Genomic DNA, 14240 nt, shown 5'->3' with positions numbered 1-14240 from the left:
TAAGCTGTGCCCCTAATGCACCCACCACACAGAGTTAAGGCTTATTCACCACAGGATACTATCACCCACCTTCTCTGTCACTCTGTTGTCATCGGTGCATAGAATAGGCCTGCCGATACGCTGTTCTCTCCCCTCTTTACCCCACACTCACCAGTGTTTCCATATCAGGCTGCAAGGGGTTAATAATGGCCCGTTCGGCTCTATGGTGAGTGGGTCCTTGTTATCGTCACTCTGTAAGCCTGTGCTGGGCTGTCAATCAAAGCCCTGGGTGATCAGCGATCAGTCACCTCCTGTTAAGAGGTGCTGGTCTGAGGCCCCATTAGTGGAGCAGCAACTCAGCCAGACTGGTCTCACTGGCCCGGGCCAAAAGCTGATGAGAAACAGGGTTAGAGGAGCAGAGGAGGAGAGGTTAGAGAGAGAGGTGGACGGGGGGATTGAGTGGGGGTGTTGGCTGGTTGTTGGGTCCGTTGAGGCAACTCTGTTTTCTATTTGTGAGGATTAGGCTGACAGATCTGTATTTGGTTTCTTTGGACTAACTTCAGCTAATCCCCCTCACCTGCACTGAGTGCAGCCCCCTCCCTCCCTTGTCTCCCTTTCCTCTAACCTTACAACCCCCCCCCTAATGCTTCCCCCTTCGCCCAATACAAACACTCCTCCTGTGACGAGCACATGACTCACTGCACTCACGGTCTCCTCAGGTTAAGGCCTCACACTCAACACAAATTTCTCACCAAAGGAACCAGTGGGGGTCCCTGCTTCTCTGGACTTGGGGGAAGAAAGAGTACCCCCACATCTTGTAGGCTTTCACAGATTTAGTTTTTTTAGGGCGGGCGGGTGAAGGGTGGTTGCTTGTCACCTAGAGATAGCAATTACTTAGTGATTAAGAGCCAATATTGCGGAAGCAGGTTGTCACAGGCCCTCAGGAGTGAAAGGTAGACCTCTGCTAAAGCAGCACGTTGGGAGACATTCAGGGTCAGAGACCTCTTCCCTTCCTGGCTCCCACATCTAGAACAGATTACCTGCGGTAACAATACAGTGACATGGATTTCATGCCTCTAATTGGTTGCCAGATGAAGGGAATGGCCCTAGGCAAATATTAGCACATTTTAGCTGCAGACAGACCGAGACAGACAGACAGACAGACAGAGAGAGAGAGAGAGACAGACAGACAGACAGACAGACAGACAGACAGACAGACAGACAGACAGAGCGAGAGAGAGAGAGAGAGAGAGAGAGAGAGAGAGAGAGAGAGAGAGAGAGAGAGAAAGTTAGGGGTGTGAGGCTCTCTGTTTAGTGAGAGATTAAAGCTTCCCCCACTCAGCCCTATGGTGTTGTGAGGAAGGAAGGAAGGAATTTGAGGCTCAGGGGGGATTCGCTGTTGGGGTCACAGAGGTACCAAAAAATGTGTGGAGGGTCTTGGTGTGGAGTGCATGCAGTCTGCTGCTGGTGAAGCTATGGCACAGTATAGAGCGACACACACACACACACACACACACACACACACACACACACACACACACACACACACACACACACACACATCCCTTCTAACACACTCCCAATGGAAAGCAGTCACAGAAAATTACAGCCATTTCCTGATCTGTCAGGCACTGCTGTCACTTCGTGTTTCACAGAAAACACACATGTTCACTTACTCCAAGACAGCTGTTTAGAGTGTATGTGCTTCTGCTGCACAGCCTTAACACACACAAAGGCAAGCATAAATAAATTATGGATAACACATGCACAATTTAGAACAAGCATATGCCAAAATCAAAGTCCTCAATTTCTCAATTTCAGTCAGACTAGATTAGCCTATGATTTGCATCTGCCCACACACTGTAATAACACACACACACAGAGAAAGGAAGGATTATTGGTCAATTTGCAGCAGGCCTCATGTCAGGCCCCCATTAAACTCCCAGTTATCAGCTAAATGCAACTGGAGGTGCTAATGAGGTCTAGTGGGGCGCAATGAAGTGCTAAATGGTGCACACACTCACTGGGAAAATGACAAATTAAAATATCATAAATCAACGTACACCTAGGCTACTACAGCAGCTTATTATCGGGGTTGTTCAACATAATATATAATATCAACACCTTCCTAAAATTGAGCCTCAATTCTTCGGGGCATGTACTCTACAAGGTGTCAAAAGTGTTCCACAAGGATGCTGGCCCATGTTGACTCCAATGCTTCCCACAGTTGGCAGGATGTCCTTTGAGTGCTGGACCATTCTTGATACACATGGGAAACTGTTGAGCGTGAAAAACCCAGCAGTGTTGCAGTTCTTGACACACTCAAACCGGTGCACCTGGCATCTACTACCATAACCTGTTCAAAGGCACTAAAATATTTTGTCTTGCCCATTCACCCTGTGAATGGCACACATAAACAATTCATATCTCAATTTTCTCAAGGCCTAAAAATCATTCTCTAACTTGTCTTGTCCCCTTCATCTAAACTGATTGAAGTGGATTTAACAGGTGACATCAATAAAGGATCATAGCTTTCACCTGGATTGAAAACAAGGTGTTCCTAATGTTTGGTATACTCAGTGTACAGTGTATAGAATCATTGTACGATCTAAACAGCTGTGACGAAAAAAATGTAACTTAAGAATGGGAAGCATATAAATAGCGGACATAGAACATATGTAACGCTTCTTGCTTCAATGAGAATGACAGATCTATAACTCACATTTCTATGTGAATTTGGTGGGGTCACCCAAAATGTTACATATTGCAGCTTTAATTAACAAAGAAAGTGTCAACTGTAGCCACTTATTTCCCTTCATAGTTTGTTTCCCCAAGCATGACCATCATCCACATAGGCTACCAATTTTTTTTTACCAAACATAGCTGTTTTGTGTCAGCAATTGGACATTGTTCTGGACATTGTTCCACTTTACCCTACCATAAGAACAAAGGGGTGCATTTAGGTTACTCACTCCACGGAAGGGAAGACTGCTGCTACCTCGTTCGCTCTCCTTGGTCTCCAACCAAGTTGCATGAATAAATTGATGAGCAAAAAGAAGTGAATAGGACATTCAACTCTTGGAGGACAGTGGAAGTTAATGATCATATAAGTGATTCTTTATTTCGAAAAGTAAAACCAAAGCATTTTGGCCCTAGCTTTAGGGTTATACAGAGTAAAAAATGAATAGGAGGCTGGTTTTTAAAAAAAAATCTAAATGATCACTTGACTGCGGGCCATAGCCCGGTGCACCAGCTCCTGGTTCAGTATAATCTTACTCTTAACTGTTGAACATTGTAGGCATACTGAGTACTGACACATTTTACCACACATGCTACGAAAGGGGGTTAGTTATCATGATATTTAGCTACTCTCTGAACATGTCTTGTGTGTTGTCTTTGAGCAGCTCACAGACCCCGCCAATCTTGGGTGCGTTCGTAAATTCGCTCTGTCGAGTGAGGTGTTCTCTCGTTCGTGTCTGGAAGTATCAAGCAAGCTAGCCAACATTAGCCAGTTAGCTTGAGTGCATGACTGTCGTTGTGGTTCAGAACGCTCGGATCAACCCTACTCACTGGCCAGACCGTCCAGTGTGCGCTCGGAACGCCCCGAGAGCGAAACGCTCTGAATTTATGAATGGACAATCTGACAATGCTCTGAATTTACGAACGCCCAGAGCGCACTCCGATCTCACTCTGGCACTCTAGATTGAATTTACGAACACACCCCTTGTGTGTGGATTTGATTTCGCGCCAAACAACATTATTCCACGCGCGAGTTTGCTCTCGGTAAACATATACTTGTACGGACGTCCTATTCATATTAATTTAATTCCGTTGTAAGTCCCTCCACAAGAATGGAATCAAACATGTCTGAACAGTTCGTTGAAATTGACCATTTCGGCCTTGAGTTGTTGGAAAATGTTGATATGATGATGGAACCTCAACACAGCCATGAGGAAGTCAGCAGGTAGGCCTATTTTTCTTTCTACACGGTGTGATTCACAGACAGCCGTTGCGGATGTGTTATCCTTGTCTAGGCTAGGTATATCTACAGCACAGTTTGATAAGGCTGGTGTGGGCCAGAGCCCATAGCCTAGGCTATTAGGTTACATATAAATATCTTATTATAATCTAGACAATATCAAGCCTAGTGGTTAGAACGTTGAGCCAGTAATCAAAAGGTTGCTGGATCGAATCCCCGAGTTGACAAGGTAAAAATCTGTTCTTCTGAACAAGGCAATTAACCCACTGTGGCGTGTTTGTAAATAACAATTTGTTCCTAACTGACTTGCATAACGTTAGTGCTTGTCGTTTTTACTATGCCGTAGTCTTTATTTTCATAATTGAGTTGAAACTTTAAAGGATACATTTTATGCTTATGAAAAAATTGTTTGAATCAGTTTTGAATTTGTGGTCCACCGATTTTCCCATTAGTTACTGGCTACTACTAATTATACCTATCACCAAGGTTTATTTGGTAATTTCTTATGTTCAGCCAGGAAGTTTTAATCCTCATTGAAAAGGTGATTCTAGAGATAGTCACCAGTCTGTCCAAAGATGAAGCTCCAGTTTTGGTCCTACCCAACCGATCCAGCTGGGCCAATGTAAGGTAAGCCACTCACTTTGTTACTATAATGTCTAGCTTTTGGGCCATACTCACTCTGTTTGACCTTTAGCAAGATAAACATGTAAATCTGTACAACAGATGTCTTATTTATGTTATGTAAATACAGTATAACCCAGTAACATTACATTTGAAATAAGTGGTCATGTTGTGTAAACTGAACTTTGCACTCATTTTGATAAATCAGGTCCTGCAACTGGTCTAAATTGCTATTAAATGCATTTGGAGAAAATCCTTTAGTTCTTTGATCTCTCATTCTATCTGAATGTGTAAGAGAGCTAAGAAGTCCAAAGGGATTTGTGGGGTAGAAATTGTGTCAATAGAATCACCTAAAGTTTTGAACCGTAATCCTTGAAGCTGAAATAACTTCCTGACTGAATAGGTGTCAGTTTGATTACATATTTAAAAAGCACCAGCTACACACACAAACACACACACAAATCTGGCAGTTTGTGGAGGTCTTTAATGTGCACAGGCTGTGGAGATTTCATGCTTAGAACAAAGTGAACTGTCTGGTTGAGTCTACATCAAACCTCCTGACAGCTTAAAGCACATTCTGGCTCAGCCCTTTCAAATGTGAGAATCCCACAGATAGGGAGGCAAAGGTTTCACAGAGGAAATGCAGTCGAGGTATGGGGGAGGCCTATCACAGGTAGCCCCCAGGGTTTGGGATTCTTCTAGGAAGGATCATAAAGGTAGCGGGCTCCTTTACAAAGCTGATCAAAGATAGGAGAGCAAATGTTCAGATTTTGTAAATAATTAATCATTTTTTTGTCTTCATTCCCAACTTTGAGTTTTGACAATGCTGTTGGCCTTCAAATGACTTCAGGAAGTTCTGTTACCACAGTTCGGAGCAACTGTTCCTCATCTGTCACTAAATTTGGTGAGAAGAAAGACACACCACTGCCCCCCCTCTCTCTCTCACTTCCCCCTTCCCTCAGCTGAGCACAGAAAAAGTTACATTATTTAAATTCACAAACTTTAAACTACTCTAAGGAATTTAATCAGCCCTACTTCATGTGGCTTTCATTCTTATCCTATCTGGGCTTACATGAACTAATTGCAAAAACTGCAACGACATGGTATGTCTTATGCCGCTGACAGACAGAAATATTATGGTCAGAGAAGCTTTCCTGGATCAGTGTTATTCACTATGGATTTCATTATCCATCCTAAAGAAAATCCTGAATTAACTACTTTGATGATGAAATTACCTATCATCAGATATCATAGGGGATTGATTGAAAGGTTTCCTAGACTGTACTGGTTGGTATATTACAATATACTGGTAGCCTATAATACAGATGTTTAACTGGGTTTTCTATGCAGGGCACATTCTCAAGGTTCTATCCACCATCTACAAACTTGTGCAGAGCAACGTATATGCCACAAAAAGGTAATGTCTTGTCAGATAGCCAACGCATAAAAAAATACTTTCTTGCCTTAACACCAGTACTTTGAGAAGTAGTTCTCTTGTTTCCACAGGGACATCTATTACAACGACACACAGCTTTTTGGTTCACAGAGGACTGTCGATTCCATTGTGGATGACATCTCCTGCATGCTCAAGGTTCCACGCAGAAGACTACATGTGGTGTGTATATAGTATGTGAGTGTGTGTGTGCGTTTGTGAGAGTACAATTTCAGTTCAAGAGGCAACAATGGCCTGATATTGAATAGAATCATACTAAAACTTTTGGAAATACCTTTTGATACGACATGTTATGATTAGTTCAGGGCTAACACATGAAAGCACTCAGTTATTTTCATATTTTTTCTGCCTCGTACAGGAAGCAACTGTATATATTTTCCATGATTTCCATGATCAAAGAGAAATGAAATTCAACTTGACTCAAAAGCATTGTCGTTTGTGTGTGCACGTGTGTGTGAGTTTATTAACGGTCTCCAGCTAGCTACGTCCAAGGGCTTCATCTCTGGTGATCTGTGTTACCTGGAGGAGGACAACACCAAGGTGGACTGCCACTCCAACTCCACTGTAAATCCCACTAACACTAAATACATTCCCCCAACATCTCAGCATCGTCACAGTATGGTCATATGCCTGTTGAATATGCATATAATGTCAGGGAAAGGGGGTTACCTAGTCAGTTGTACAACTGAAATGTGTCTTCCGCATTTAACCTAACCCTTCTGAATCAGAGAGGTGTGGGGGGCTACTTTAATCGACATCCACGCCTTCGGCGCCCGGGGAACAGTGGGTTAACTGCCTTGTTCAGGGGTTAGATACCTATAATGTTACAATATACAGTATCATCATTCGCCATGAATGTTTAACAGTGCTAAACCTCTCCCATTTCAATTACATAACAGAGGTCTCTAGTCTCAGCCAAACTTAATAAATCCTGTGTTCACCTCTTTCTGCCCACAATTTCCAGGTTCAACCAATGAACTAATCACTCGGTTTATAGAATAATTGTTCAGAAAACCAAAAAAACTCACTGTTTACTTGTATTCTATCTACTGTTTGTGGGTTGCATAAATCAACTGACACCCAAACAGCTAGATGCATTTCTCATTATATGTTTTGTTGTTGTTTGAAAGCTAACAGTAATTTGCTATGTTGATAATTGTGTCTCTTAATTTTGTTCTCAGGCTACTCCAGTCTCTTCTAATGTTGGCGGAATCAGGAGTATCCTTTATAATCATGCCAGAACTCATATTTCAGCAATATTGTAAAGAGTTTGTAAGACTTCCTTCCTCTTTCAACTAACTCCTCCCACTCTCATCTATTGGTGAGGAAGAGTCCATCAGTCATGTTTGTGTTCACCTTGACCTGTTCTCCAGACATTGTGTCATCTGCTAAGTTTGTTTTGATAGTGGAGAAGGACGCTACCTTCCAGAAACTGCTCGATTCTGACTTTTGCACCAAGTTATGTCCTTGCATCATGATCACAGTATGTCCTACTTATGGTTTTATTTTGAGCTTTTGCTTTAAATGTAATATGTTACTCATGTGACTTATTGTAAATCTGTTATGTGTTTGTGTCAGGGTAAAGGTGTCCCAGATGTGAACAGCAGGCTGATGGTGAGAAAGCTTTGGGATACCCTGCACATCCCTATATTTGCTCTGGTGGATGCTGACCCTTACGGTAATACTCTCCACTCTTTTATCCTATCAAAAACACAACACACACACACACAGGGGTTGTGTGTCCTGCTTAGCCAACAGGCCTCTGATGTGTCAGGGTGGTTAGAATGGGGATTGTGTTGGCGTGCTCTAGCCCAGTGGAATCATCACACTGGGGCCCCTGGACTCACTGACACTGACTGTCCCTCTCCACACAGCACCTCTCTGCTCCCCTCCGCTCTCCTCACATCACATTGCGAGTCGCATGTGTAACACTTTACTTTGTTCTCTGTCCCCTTATATCTCAGAGGATAATTGCTTCTGGTATGGTGGTGATTGTATCGTGTCTCTTTCTCTCATTTTCCCAGGCATTGAGATCATGTGCATCTACAAGTACGGATCAGTGGTGAGTCCTGCCATGCCTGTGTATTTCTGTACATTATCCAACGTGGCTTGTGCAGTGTCTCGGTGCAAGAAATATGTAATTTTTCTGGTCTTTAAATTGAGAAGGGGGAGCAGTCAACCATATCTGAGCATTTGAAGTGACATGAAGGGTAAAAGTAAAGTGATTGCGTGGGATCTCATTTGTGTGAGGTTTTTGTGTGTGTGTGAGTGCATTTATGATCATGTGAGTTTCTGGTTTATATGATTATACCCCAGGTGGACTTGTGTGTCTGAATGTGTGTGTGATTTTATGTACGATATGCATGTCAGTGGCTTTCAAAAGTATTCACACCCCTTGGCATTTTTCCTATTTTATTGCCTTACAACCTGGAATTAACATGGATGTTTTGGGGTTTGTATCATTTGATTTACACAACATGCCTACCACTTTGAAGATGCAAAATATTTTTTCTTGTGAAACAAACAAGAAATAAGACAAAAAACGGAAAACTTGAGCGTGCATAACTATTCACCCCCCAAAGTCAATTACAGCTGCAAGTCTCTTGGTGTATTTCTCTATAAGCTTGGCACATCTAGCCACTGGGATTTTTGCCCATTCTTCAAGGCAAAACTGCTCCAGCTCCTTCAAGTTGGATGGGTTCCGCTGGTGTACAGCAATCTTTAAGTCATACCACAGACTCTCAATTGGATTAAGGCCTGGTCTTTGACTAGGCCATTCCAAGACATTTAAATGTTTCCTGTTAAACCACTTGAGTGTTGCTTTAGCAGTATGCTTAGCGGCATTGTCCTGCTGGAAGGTGAACCTCCGTCCCAGTCTCAAATCTCTGGAAGACTGAAACAGGTTTCCCTCAAGAATTTCCTTGTATTTAGCGTCATCCATCATTCCTTCAATTCTGACCAGTTCCCAGTCCCTGCTGATAAAAAACATCCCCACAGCATGATTCTGCCACTGTCACGTTCTGACCTTAGTTCCTTTGTTATGTCTTTGTTTTAGGTTGGTCAGGGCGTGAGTTGGGGTGGGTAGTCTATGTTGTATTTCTGTGTTTGGCCTGGTATGGTTCTCAATCAGAGGCAGCTGTCGATCGTTGTCTCTGATTGAGAATCATACTTAGGTAGCCTGTTTTCCCCATTTTGGTAGTGGGTGATTGTTTTCTGTTTAGGTTGTTTTCCCAGACAGGACTGTTTCGTTGTCGTTTCGTTCTTTCACTTTGTTGTTTTGTTATTCAGTGTTCAGTTGATTTATTAAATATTAACATGGACACATACCACGCTGCGCATTGGTCCGATCTTGACTACTCCTTATCAGAGGAGGCTGAATTACAGCCACCACCATGCTTCACTGTGGTGTTCTCGGGGTGATCAGAGGTGTTGGGTTTGCGCCAGACATAGCGTTTTCCTTGCCAAAAAGCTACATTTTAGTCTCATCTGACCAGAGTACCTTCTTCTATATGTTTGGGGAGTCTCCCACATGCCATTTGGCAAACACCAAACGTGTTTGCTAATTTTTTTCTTTAATCAATGGCTTTTTTCTGTCCACTCTTCTGTAAAGCCCAGCTCTGTGGATTGTAAGGCTTAAAGTGGTCCTGTGGACAGATACTCCAATCTCCGCTGTGGAGCTTTGCATCTCCTTCAGGATTATCTTTGGTGTCTTTGTTGCCTCTCTGATTAATGCCCCCTTTGCCTGGTCCGTGAGTTTTGGTGGGCGGCCCGCTCTTGGCAGGTTTGTTGTGGTGCCATATTCTTTCCATTTTTTTTAAATAATGGATTTAATGGTGCTCCGTGGGATGTTCAAAGTTTCTGATATTTTTTTATAACCCAACCCTGATCTGTAGTTCTCCACAACTTTGTTCCTGACCTGTTTGGGGAGCCCCTTGGTCTTCATGGTGCCGCTTGCTTGGTGGTGCCCCTTGCTTAGTGGTGTTGCAGACTCTGGGGCCTTTCAGAACAGGTGTGTCTATATATATATATATATATATATATATATATATATATAAGAGAGATCATGTGATACTTAGATTGCACACAGGTTGACTTTATTTAACTAATTATGTGACTTCTGAAGGTAATTGTTTGCACCAGATCTTATTTAGGGGCTTCATAGCAAAGGGGGTGAATACATATGCACGCACCACTTTCTGTTTTAGTTTTTAAAAATAATTTTTGAAACAAGTATTTTTTTTTATTTCACTTCCAGTTTGAATTATTATGTGTATGTCCATTACATGAAATCCAAATAAAAATCCATTTAAATTACAGGTTGTAATGCAACAAAATAGGAAGAACGACCAAGGGGCATGAATACTTTTGCAAGGCACTGTATATTGTTGTATGTATTCACATAAGTGTGTTTTATGCACAGTTTGTCAACCTGTCGATCTGTCTGGTTGTGTATTGACATGTTTCTGTGTGTATATCTTTCCCCTCAGGCCATGTCATTTGAGGCCCACAGTCTGACCGTCCCCAGCGTTATGTGGCTAGGCCTCCTCCCCTCTGACCTCCAGAGGTTTGGAGACAACCACTCGCTACTTCCTCCTTCCTCCTCCCTACCTCTAATTGGGATTATATTCTGGGGATTTGGAGTTTGTTTTGATTTCTGTTGCTGTTGCCTTTGCTTGTTTCTCTCTCCCTGAGGAGCTGTTTTGGAGTGTATATTGAGTTTTAAGTATATGCCAGCTAGAGCAGTCTTAGCCTGAAAAGGGGGTTTTGACATAAATCAAGTTTAATTGTAGTCTGCAAGCCTGCTCCTCCTAAGACTCTAACTGTACAGTACATAATCAAAAGCATCCACATTTTATACAGTTTGGACAGAAATGGAGAGAGTCGTAACTTTGTGTAAGGATATTTCCTTTTCTTCAGTTGTAGCAACATAATTATTATTTCTATCTTAATATGGTCATTCAGAAGACCATCTATTTACAGTTAAGATATTTTTATATATGTCTAATAATATGACTGTTCATCTCTTTAACTAACTGAATTGAAAACTTACTGATCATAACCCTTCTGTACTTTAGATTGAGAGTACCTGAGGATGCTCTGATCCCCCTCACACAGAGAGACCAGAATAAACTGACCAGCCTGCTGAAGAGACCCTACCTGGCCTGCCAACCTGCCTGGCAGAGAGAGGTCAGAAGGGGAGGGCTACCTTTTATGAGTGGTTTACATACAATACAAATATGGAAAGGGAAAATGTGTGCAGTCAGTCTGTTATTAGAGATAAGGGGGAAGAAAGTTAAAGAAGATAATGTGTGCAGGTAATCAAATTTATTTATAAAGCCCTTCTTACATCAGCTGATGTCACAAAGTGCTGTACCTAAACCCAGCCTAAAACCCCAAACAGCAAGCAATACAGGTGTAGAAGCATGATGGCTAGGCAAAACTCCCTAGAAAGGCTTGAACCTAGGAAGAAACCTAGAGAGGAACCAGGCTATGAGGGGTGGCCAGTCCTCTTCTGGCTGTACCAGGTGGAGATTATAACAGAACATGGCCAAAATGTTCAAATATTCATAGATGACCAGCAGGGTCAAATAATAATAATCACAGTGGTTGTAGAGGGTGAAACAAGTCAGCACCTCGGGAGTAAATTTCAGTTGGCTTTTCATAGCCGATCATTCAGAGTATCTCTACCGCTCCTGCAGTCTCTAGAGAGTTGAAAACAGCAGGTCTGGGACAAGGTAGCATGTTCAGTGAACAGGTCAGGGTTCCATAGCCGCAGGCAGAAGAGTTGAAACTGAAGCAGCAGCACGACTAGGTGGACTGGGGACAGCAAGGCCAGGTTTATTTAGTGCTTTGTCCGTGTACCCGGAAAGTAGAGCATTGCAGTAGCCTAACCTCGAAGTGACAAAAGCATGGATTAATTTTTCTGTAGCATTTTTGGACAAAGTTTCTGATCTTTGCAATGTTTCATAGATGGAAAAAAGCAGTCCTTGAAACAGTCTTGATATGTTCGTCAAAAGAGATCAGGGTCAGTAACGCCGAGGTCCTTCAGGGTTTTTTAGACTGTATAACCAACCATCAAGCTTAATTGTCAGATTCAACAGAAGATCTCTTTGTTTCTTGGGACCTAGAACTATCTTCTCTGTTTTGTCTGAGTTTAAAAGTAGAAAAATTGCCTCCATCCACTTCCTCATGTCTGAAACACAGGCTTCCAGGGAGGGCAATTATGGGGCTTCACCATGTTTCATCAAAATGTACAGCTGGGTGTCATCCGCATAGCAGTGAAAGTTAACATTATGTTTCCGAATGACATCACCAAGAGGTAAAATATATAGTCAAAACAATAGTGGTCTTAAAACGGAGACTTGAGGAACACCGGAATTTACAGTTGATTTGTCAGAGGACAATCCATCTACAGAGACAAACTTATATCTTTCAGACAGATAAGATCTAAACCAGGCCAGAACTTGTCTGTGTAGACCAATTTGGGTTTCCAATCTCTCCAAAAGAATGTGGTGATCGATGGTGTCAAAATCAGTACTAAGGTCTAGGAGCACGAGGACAGATGCAGAGACTGCAGTCAGTCTGTTTTTAGAGATAAGGGAGAAGAAAGTTTTAGAAGATATTTCAGCTTATGAAACATGGGACCAACATTTTACATGTTGTATTTATATTTTTGTTCTGTGGTAGATAAGATCACACCTGGTGGTCCAGGATGAACTCTGTTTGCACATCTTACTCTTGCACATCTCTTAAGACATGTTTTGTTCTTGTTGCAGATGGAAATGATGCAACGGAGCAAGGTGAAAGCTGAGATCCAGTCCCTGGCCTCCATAGCCCCTGATTTCCTCAGCCGTGTCTACCTGCCAAACAAGCTGCGCTACGGGGGCTGGATATGATCACACACTGCCCCTCTGTGGATGGTGGAATGTGGGATTTGATATGCCTGGATTCAAGCGTGTATGGATGTGGAACAGTTGCAGTGTGTCTGTCTGTGCATATGTCAGTTACTCAAGTCTGTCACATAGTGACCTGATACAACATTGTACATCACATGTTTATGTTATTGACTATTTTAGGCCATTATATTATATGACCTAAAAATTTTACTAAATTATTCCAGATTAGAGTATCAGTCCACCTTAAGTGGCCGATTGACTGTGTCCTTGATGGTAATGTATCTGTCGATACTAAAAATGTAAATTTTCTGCCACTTGTTAATCAAGTAAAATAAAATGTTATTTGTCACATGGTTCATAAATAACAGGTGTAGCAGTGAAATGGTTACTTGCATCAACAGTGAAGAGATGACTCGGGGATGCTGGCCATCTAGGCAGAGTTCCTCTGTCCAGTGTCATTCTTCTTCTTCCCCCATTAATCTTTTCTTTTTATTGGCCAGTCTGACATATGGATTTTTCTTTGCAACTCTGCCTAGAAGGCCAGCATCCCGGAGTCACCTTTCACTGTTCACATTGAGACTGGTGTTTTGCGGTTACTATTTAATGAAGCTGCCAGTTGAGGACTTGTGAGGCATCTGTTTCTCAAATTAGACCCTCTAATGTACTCTTGCTCAGTTGTGCACCGAGGCTTCCCAATCCTCTTTCTATTTGGGTTAGAGCCAGTTTGCTCTGTTCTGTGAAGGGAGTAGTACACAGCGTTGTAGATCTTGGCAATTTCTCACATGGAAAAAGCCTTAATTTCTCAGAACAAGAATAGACTGAGTTTCAGAAGAAAGTTATTTGTTTCTGGCCATTTTGAGCCTGTAATCGAACAAACGAATGCTGATGCTCCAGATACTCAACGAGTCTAAAGGCCAGTTAATGCCACTAATCAGAATAACAGTTTTCAGCTGTGCTAACATAATTGCAAAAGGGTTTTCTAATGATCAATTAGCCTTCTAAAATTATAAACTTGGATTAGCTAACACAACGTGCCATTGGAACACAGGAATGATGGTTGCTGATAATGATAATAATTTTTTTAAATCAGCTGTTTCCAGCTACAATAGTCATTTACAACATTAACAATGTCTACACTGTTTTTCTGATCAATTTGATGTTATTTTAATCGACAAAAAAGTGCTTTTCATTCAAAAACAAGGACATTTCTAAGTGACCCCGAACTTTTAAACGGTAGTTTACATATACAGTTGAAGTCGGAAGTTTCCATACACCTTAGCCAAATACATTTAAACTCAGTTTGTCACAATTC

At 42.0% G+C, this 14240-nt stretch overlaps 1 protein-coding gene across 2 annotated transcripts; it reads left to right on the top strand.

The window, feature by feature from the left end:
- Positions 1-3585: 3585 nt before the first annotated feature.
- spo11 (SPO11 initiator of meiotic double stranded breaks) lies at positions 3586-13293 on the top strand. Of its 2 annotated transcripts, none has more exons than XM_035738212.2 (13): positions 3586-3943; positions 4472-4585; positions 5395-5483; positions 5930-5996; positions 6086-6194; positions 6510-6596; positions 7214-7250; positions 7406-7515; positions 7611-7710; positions 8057-8094; positions 10520-10596; positions 11108-11219; positions 12809-13293. In XM_035738212.2, the coding sequence occupies exons 1-13, from the start codon at positions 3831-3833 to the stop codon at positions 12926-12928; spliced, it is 1173 nt and encodes a 390-aa protein (XP_035594105.1). In that variant the 5' UTR covers positions 3586-3830; the 3' UTR covers positions 12929-13293. The 2 variants fall into 2 exon arrangements, with proteins under 2 accessions (XP_035594105.1, XP_035594104.1); XM_035738211.2 differs by having other exon boundaries at positions 6492-6596.
- The last annotated feature ends 947 nt before the right edge of the window (positions 13294-14240 follow it).

The sequence above is a fragment of the Oncorhynchus keta genome, chromosome 27 (assembly GCF_023373465.1).
Source record: "Oncorhynchus keta strain PuntledgeMale-10-30-2019 chromosome 27, Oket_V2, whole genome shotgun sequence".
NCBI lineage: Eukaryota > Metazoa > Chordata > Actinopteri > Salmoniformes > Salmonidae > Oncorhynchus > Oncorhynchus keta.
This window is presented reverse-complemented; position numbering and strand designations above follow the sequence as displayed.

Bases quoted from the DNA above. Each gene is read 5' to 3' on its own strand.
- spo11 (XM_035738211.2), top strand. From the start codon at position 3,831: ATGGAATCAAACATGTCTGAACAGTTCGTTGAAATTGACCATTTCGGC. The intron at 6,597-7,213 runs GTAAATCCCACT...TTTTGTTCTCAG, and splicing joins ACTGCCACTCCAACTCCACT to GCTACTCCAGTCTCTTCTAA. The intron at 8,095-10,519 runs GTGAGTCCTGCC...CTTTCCCCTCAG, and splicing joins TCTACAAGTACGGATCAGTG to GCCATGTCATTTGAGGCCCA.